The sequence below is a fragment of the Phalacrocorax carbo genome, chromosome 24, assembly GCF_963921805.1.
Source record: "Phalacrocorax carbo chromosome 24, bPhaCar2.1, whole genome shotgun sequence".
Lineage (NCBI taxonomy): Eukaryota > Metazoa > Chordata > Aves > Suliformes > Phalacrocoracidae > Phalacrocorax > Phalacrocorax carbo.
The window spans coordinates 2,239,180-2,247,073 of record NC_087536.1 but is presented as its reverse complement, the minus strand read 5'-3'; the positions used below and the strand labels follow the sequence as shown (position 1 = coordinate 2,247,073).

At 45.6% G+C, this 7,894-nt stretch overlaps 1 protein-coding gene across 1 annotated transcript in view; it reads right to left on the bottom strand.

Moving 5' to 3' along the window:
- Window positions 1–849: 849 nt before the first annotated feature.
- Window positions 850–7,894, bottom strand: part of LOC135317009 (germ cell-less protein-like 1) — an 88,799-nt gene continuing 81,754 nt past the window's right edge. The window contains exons 12-15 of the mRNA XM_064472522.1: window positions 3,420–3,495; window positions 2,379–2,524; window positions 2,051–2,138; window positions 850–1,340 (exon numbers count right to left, since the gene is read on the bottom strand). Coding sequence (XP_064328592.1) covers window positions 1,212–1,340; window positions 2,051–2,138; window positions 2,379–2,524; window positions 3,420–3,495 — 439 coding nt within the window. The 3' untranslated portion in view covers window positions 850–1,211. The remainder of the gene's footprint in view (window positions 1,341–2,050; window positions 2,139–2,378; window positions 2,525–3,419; window positions 3,496–7,894) is intronic.

Here is a 7,894-nt window from a genome sequence, read left to right as displayed (position 1 = left end):
GATGTATGAGGAGCACCAGAGGTGCACCGATCTCTGCCCCGGAAGCAATTTTTAGTAACTGACTGCAATTATATATAGGCTTCCTTATTTTTGTACTTTCCATACAGTGTAGTGCTCCACTCCCCTTTGCCACAATTGCTGCTCCCAGTCAGTGACAAATAAAATGGGGGGGGTGGGGGAGAAAAACCAACCACCCCAGAAAATTCTGGGGGAAGCTATGCTGTGTTTGGGTTTCTGTGCTCCCCTCACTCCTGCACTGAGCCACTCCTTCACGATCCCTTAGCAAGGGCCCCTGCGCCACCGGCCCCATTCCAAATCCCTGATCCTGTCCTGGGAACAAGGACCAAAGCTGGGAAGGGATTTGTTTCTTTGCACTGACAGTCCCTCCACAGCCGGGAGGGCGAGGGAGGGCAACGTAGGAATAGGACACCCACAGATCACGGGAACGAGTCGTTAATGTCTGCAAAAAATGATTCTCAAGATGAGTTTTGTGCAAGCTCTTGCTCCGTATCCCACGTGCCCGTCGCACTGCAGGGTGGCGGTTCCCCAGCAGCCAGGGCACACGTGCGCGGGGGTGTGCGGGCCAGGGCTGCGTCTGCACGCAGCAACGGCTTGTCCAGGTGAGCAGGGGCGGTGGGTGGCCCCGGGAGCCAGCGGGGTGCAAGGGCAGAGCAGGACCTGGTCCTGAACAGGAGGCGCTGAGCCCTCAGAACAACGCAGGAGCCCTGGGGTGGCTCAACCCAGCACCAAAGCTGGCATTACCGAAAAGCTGGGTATTTTAAAACATATAGAAAGAATGAATACAGTGTACCTCTTACACTTGACCACAAAAGAAACAGAATGCGGACCTGGTATTTACAGATCAGTCATTTAAAAAAAAAAACCAACCCACAAACAAATAAGACACTACAAAAACCACGCGTCCTACAATGCGTGCTCAGAATCTGACAGGAAAGTTCGTAAGATGTCATTCACACAAACTCCCCCTGTCCCATTTGGCTCAGTTTTCACCCAGGAAAATAAAAAGTCTAACATTTCTTAACCACGGAATGGCTACTGTCTGCAGGTGCAGAACAGAAATTAAAAAAACATATGGGATAACTAGTTTTGGCCTACACAATTTCTGATGATCTTTTCAGATATGCATAGGAGTATACTAAGGCCATATATATATATATAAAATATATAGATATATAATATATAAAGAGGTCTCAGGTTTCTGAGTTATCTGGCAGTGCCTCGCTGTCGGTCGTCTTCTCTGGCGATGTGTACAAAAAGTTACAGAAGATGTAGAGCGGGAAGGTCAGGAGGCTTCTGTCCAAATTCATCACTATCTGCTCCTGTAAAGCAAACACAGTGGACATTTGAGCATTTGCGTAGCAAGTGAGGCCATTACAGGGAAGGACATCAAAAAGCACCGAAACTGGTACTAACAGTCCTTCTATACATTTTAATTAACATGTATTCAAAAAGCAGAGATAAAAAACCTCAAGACAGTAATTCACCTTCACCTTCAGCAGGTGTTTTGTAATATTAACACTGACAAGCTATTCTGAAATTGCTTACAGCCCTTGCCCCAGGGCTGCCGACCCTTCTGCATCAGAGGAAACAGAACCGTGAGAAACGGCTGAGCAAACTTTACCTTCAAGCACATTGGAGATAAAGAGGGATTTTCTGCATTTGCAGGGAGAAAGTCTCTATGTACCCACCACATACATATCACTGCTGATTAGCACTTAAGACACTTGATGATCAAGTCTTTCACATTCCTTACTGAATTCTGCTGTCACAGAGGGTGGAAATGGGCACATTCTCTTAATAAACTCCACTCCTCTCTGAGGCTTTTGGGTCTTTGTTTAACAGAGCAATGAATACCACCCTTGAACAACAGGCAGGGATTCTTTTAACTCTTCAGCTTACAACGCAACAGAGTCTTCAAACAAGCTCCAAGTTTGCCTCTAAATGAGCAGGAGCCTGATGGACATACTATTCAGATGGGTAATCTCACCAGTGCTGGAAGTCTGGGAAGGCAAGCAGTCTCCAAACATACCTGGTCCTTCTGAAAGGTTAGAATCTGATATCCTGTTGTTCTACTGAAAGTAACTTTCCCGCTGCTATCAAAAGAGGTTACACGTAACCTAGGGACACAGCAACAGTTAAATTAGTTTCCCATAACGTAGTTTTTCCGGCACAAAGAGTTTGTCCCAAGGAGACAGAATGGCATTTTCAAACATAACTAACCTGGTGGCAACAAAATTTAATGCAAGGGATGAGTTAAACTTGGATCCAAAAGAATGGATCCATCAGATGGAAAGACTTAGTTACAGTAGGAGATCTTAGCACACGCCACAGGCTCTGCCTCCTTGGTGATTATTTACCTGAAGGCTATGTTTCTCCGAGGCTGCAGACTGACTGATCCACTGCATGGCTGATCCAGCGTATTCCGCTTGAAAATGATGTAACCATTTGTATAAGTGACAAGAAGGTCAAAGCCAAAGTTGAACCCAGTCCACCGCCAGCAGTACTGAAGAGCACAAGTTAAAAAACACAGAAACAAACCAGCCCCTCTGAGCACTGGCCACAACACAAATGAGAAGTGCCGCTTCTCCAACAGCTCAAACTTGGGACCGGGATTCTCGGCTACAGAGATGTCTGGTGGATTCAAGGATCCTTGCCAACACCTCTTTGAGACATAAGACGCCCTGGTAGGCAACCACTCACTGTAGCGGCCAGCCTTTGCAGGCAGACGAGTACACGAGACAAGCTTCGAGTCAGCTGCCTTCCAAACATACGGAAATACATTTCACACAAGCGGATCTAAAATAGTTCTGCATCCTGGTACCTGCTGCTGTATGTCTGAGCAGCACTTAACTACACACCCCATTCGTGCTTAAAGTGCTCCTCGGAGTACAACAGCCTCATGTTAAGTGACTTCAGTGGGGAAGAAAATATTCATGTCTCCTGTGCTCTCACAGGACCTGCTACCTAAAGACACACAGACGTACACGGAACACAGCGGGGTTCTGGCTGTGGCTGTTACACAGTTTATCTGGAAAGCTTCCTTTTCCAGTTAAAAAGAAAGGGACATCAGTGATCAGAGCTTTATTTTAACTGAATGTATTTTACACGTCTCCGATGATAAGTCATGGCTACATTCCCTCCTTTCATGCAACAGAGGTTTTTCCAAACACGGGCTTGCTTGCAGTGCCAGAGCACAATTAAGTCACTAACTCCTTATTCATCTCAAAGACAGCAAGCCTTTTCATCCTTCTAGGGAGAATAAAATAATTTCTTTAACGTAGCATCTCCGTTACCTCTTTTTGATGCAGTTTGACAATTAAGACCAACGTGTTTTGAAAATACCTAGCACGTCTAAGACGTGTCAGCTGCGCACAGACGTAGCCACGTGCCGTACTTACATGGCCACCCTCTGCAAGTTTTCGACCACACCTCATGCTGTTTCCTTCCAGTTCCTCTTTATTTACTTCCTGAGGCCTACAAAAAAAAAGGGCATCTTTAAGGATACTTAAACAGCTTTGTACGGTACTTTAACGTGGAAGAGCTGAACAGACCCCAGTAAACCGGTCTGAGCACACAGCTGACCCTTCTCTGTGCCCAGGTTAGACTAGATGACCTGCCAGGGTCCCTTCCAACCCGAATCATCCCGTGAACATCCGACTACTCTACAAAACTGCAATATAAGCCTCGGTAGGTAGGACTTTTACCAGAGAACCTTTCCAGGTATGGATATAATAGCCGTTGCAATGACATGCATTCCCCAATCCTCCTAAAAGAACCAAGTCCATTTTAAACACGGTAGTCCCGACTTACTAGGCACAAACATCAACGAGTGCTGCTGCTGAGGAACAGCTGCAGGACTCTGCAAAATAGCAGCGCTATGAAGCGGCACCCAGAGCGACACTCAAAGATTTCTCAAGCGGCTGGAAAAAAGTTTACCCCCAGCGACCACCAAGTGCCACGAGCTCTTGGTTCTGGCATCCTACACCAATATGAACTTGTTTCACCCAACAGTTTCCACTGCCGCTTCGGCACATAGAGAAACCTTGCAGAGCCGGCATGAGTAAAATCAGGCCCAGTTTTCCAGAGGTATGTTACTCACTTAACTTTAGACACGATGACATCGTTAACCAAATAAGCAACCATTGCCAGAAAGTCTTCAAGTTACACTGAGGACAAATGCTTGAAGTGAGTAGCATAAATCGCAATGAAAGGCAACCCCCACCACCACCCCCACGTTAAATTATGAACCCGCACTACCAAACAACACACTTCAAGCTCCACAAGCAAGAAGAAACGCTGCACCTCTTCTCTTCCTACTGTACAAACACCGCAAGAGCTTGTGGCTATGCCTTTTACGAACAAGCTCTGTCTGTGGTCTTTTTGCCCCGTTTCTGTAAAAACCAGTCCTGGACACTTAAGTATTTTATGATTAAGTTAAGCAAACACGCTAATCATGCTAACCAAACTCATCCAAGAACCTCCCACGTGCTTTCTACACACCTTCTAGCTGAACTGCTTACGTAGCTGACCCAAATTCAGTAATGGTGATAAAAGGTTCATTTCTGTTTAATTAGTGACAACTTTCACAAACATTAGTACATAATGTCAGAGAGACGGTAACATTCCCCCCTCGCAATTCCTCGAGCAGCCTCAGAAGATGCAAAACTTCCAGCTGTAACCGCTTACGCTGGCCTACCACGTGCTTAGCGAACAGTCAAGTTATCCTATTTCCTTCTTAAACACCACCAAAGAGACCATTAGAATAGAAACGACTCCAGTCATGGACTTGAAAGATCTCTCTCGCATCTGCCACAGAACACATGTTTAATTAAAAAAAGCAGCGATCCACTTTAGCACAACAAGTAAACCTTGAGCAGCTACAGTTCAAAGTCACAAACTCCAGTATTACACTCAAAAATTCCCAAATTCTGGAGTGAGGAAAATGTTTAGTCCTTTTAAATGCAAACTACATAAACCAGGAGAGAAACATTTTCTCCTCCTCTCTGAAGTTATCAAAAGAGCAAACCACATCACATGTTTCAAAGCAATGTAATTTCCATGCTGGCAGCCCTAGAATAAGCGGGTGCAATTACGCTCTGCTCCAGGTGGGATATGAAAATAGAGCCTTACTTCAGCTCACTGGGAGTCAGACCTCACATTTCACTCGGCTTGACTGAGTTTGCATCCTTATCTCTAAGGAAAAAACGTGTTAAGATACTGATACAGGCAGTAAGTGCGAGAGGAAGGGCAGCAGATCTGGATCAAAGGATGGTCTTATAAAACCCTAATTCTTTTCTTTCAGCTACCGGTTGGTCCAACATCCAAAATATTTGCTTTAATACAAAGGAACAGTTTCATGTCTTCCCTTCTAAGACATGACTTACGGACCACAGGCATCTCACTGCAGGGTGGCAGTACAGCTTGCCAGTAGAAGACAGAGAAGTGGTCTCAGGATTTCAAACATCATCTCAGAGATTGCGTGCTGTGGACTAGCGACAGAACAATTGAACTGCACACGACTCCAGGGAAGCCCTCCGTGCACGCATGTGCGTGCACCCCCCATCTCCCTCCCACATGACTCCAGAGAACACCCTGTTCAGGGACAATCAGGCCATTATTGACTACAAAACAAACAGCAACCTGGATGCCACCTTGAACCATTAAGCTTGTAAACTACCAAAGTTAGAAGCAAAAACATATTGAGAAGAAACACTACATCTCACCCACTAATAAGTGGGCCATTGCCATCAGCGAAAGACCTTGGCAATAAATGCCATAATAAGAGATTCGGGCGGATGTCTACTGTTCAGTAAACTTTCTCTGCCTCAGATTTTTCACTTCTAGCTGTGTTTAAAAAAAAAAAAATCCCATACTAAAGAAAACTAGACAAGCAAGAAAAACATGGAAAAATACTCTGCTCCTTCCAAGAGTCACTGAAAGCATCAGCCCTGGAGTTGAACATGCAAGTTGCTCATTTTAAAAGCTGGTATGACCCCCATCATCTGCACTTCAGTTTTGTATGAGAGCTTGCTTTTTCAGAAGCAGGTGTATCTAACGGCTGACAGTTAAAACACTCTCCCTGCATTACAGTGAGTTACCAAAAGACATCAAAAATAAGCAAATACCAAGGCTTATCTTGAATAAGAACTCGGATGACTATGTTAATACTTGCTTTCATGCTAATTGTGGGTCCCATATGAGCTAGATGGTAATGCGCACTGTACATTCGCCTACTGTTAGATACATCCATGACTGCATTACAAGAAAAGTCTTCCCAAGCAAACAACAGTCCCAGAAACAAGCTATGACCACCCGACATTAATCTTTAGGAGCTGAAATGACGACATTCATAATGACGTACTTTACCTCTTCCGTTTTCTGGAGCACTGCTATTGACAGAGAGAACCGCTTCTTAAAGATCCTCTTAAGGCCAAAGTCAGAGTTTTGGGCATTTTTAACACTCTTACATAACACCAAAAGGAAGCGATTAAGGAAATATTTCCTATATAATACACAATTAAGCCACGGAAGCCACTGCCACGGGGTGTTGGGGCTAAAGCGTAAGCTGTTTCAAGACAGAGCTATGAGTACTTAAGAATAGGTCTATTGGTGGTTGGTCGTTCACTAACGATCCAGTCAAAACCTCCGGGTGGAAAATCCTGAACCACTCGCTGCCACAGAAGTACATCAAGAGAACACTCACTCTTCACTTCAAAAGGCAGGTGGGAGATCTGTAACTCTACCGCTGAACGCTGCCACAGACTGCACGGCCTTTGGTTCAAGTCAGGCTCAATGCAATGTGGCAAAACCAAGCAGAAGGGAACAGTTTGTGGTCACGCGCATACATGTCACATCTGTTAAATCACCATGCCTCGCTGCCCAAGCCACCACTGACGATCCTTGTGAGGCACAGGCTGAAGAAACCCAACTACACGTTATGCGCACAGACGCCAGTCAGGGTGTTCCACTAAGCACAGCTACCTGTACATCTCTGAAAGGGCACAGAAACATAGCAGTCGTCATGGCATTTCCTCAAGGGCGGTGCAGTGCTGTGGTGGTGCAGCCCCCCCACCCCTCTGAGATCCCAGGGTGAGCCCTATTGTGTTGTTATCTTGGTCACAACGACCTGGGCCTCAGGCAATCTCTGACCACACCTGGGCCATCTGCCCCCTGACCTGCGTACCAGAATTGTGGCCAGAATGTAAAATATTGACCAAAGCCAATCATCTCAATCCTATAAATAGTGATCCAAGACGGAGACCTTTTGAGCTCTCCTGCACCGCAGCCGGCCACGTGACCCTGTATCTCCTGTGGGCTGGGACGCCTCTCAGGGTAGGTTTTGCAAGGATGGAGGGATCTTCTGTTGACGTTTTTGCGAGGACTCAAAGGCCTGATTTTGCGAGGTTCACCGGCCGTGCGCTGATGAATATCAGCACATAAATGTGAGTAATTCATGAAACTCACAAAAAGATAATTTTTACTCACAGGTTAACCTCGGGGGGTATGTTTGTGTGCAGTGTGAATATATATATTATCCCTATTCACATAAACCATTGACCAAGCCTGAGACTAAGATTGGACCTAGCCGCACCTAGGCTCCTCACTGAAAGGAGTTTAGAAAGCAAGGGCATCTCTTCTGAACCTTGTGACTCAATGGGAGGGTCCTGCTTATCCCCTGCATCCACGATCCCTCTGTGAACCATTCTAACTTGAGCATAACTGAATTTTCCTTTGTGCACTTCTTCTAGGCAAGTAATGGAGTGACCCTTCCCATTCTCGAATGTTTAACTAAGTCACTATATTGAATTCAAAAAAGTCCACCACATTGCTGTTTTCAATTGGCTGATGCTGTTAAGAACCATACAACCTGGAA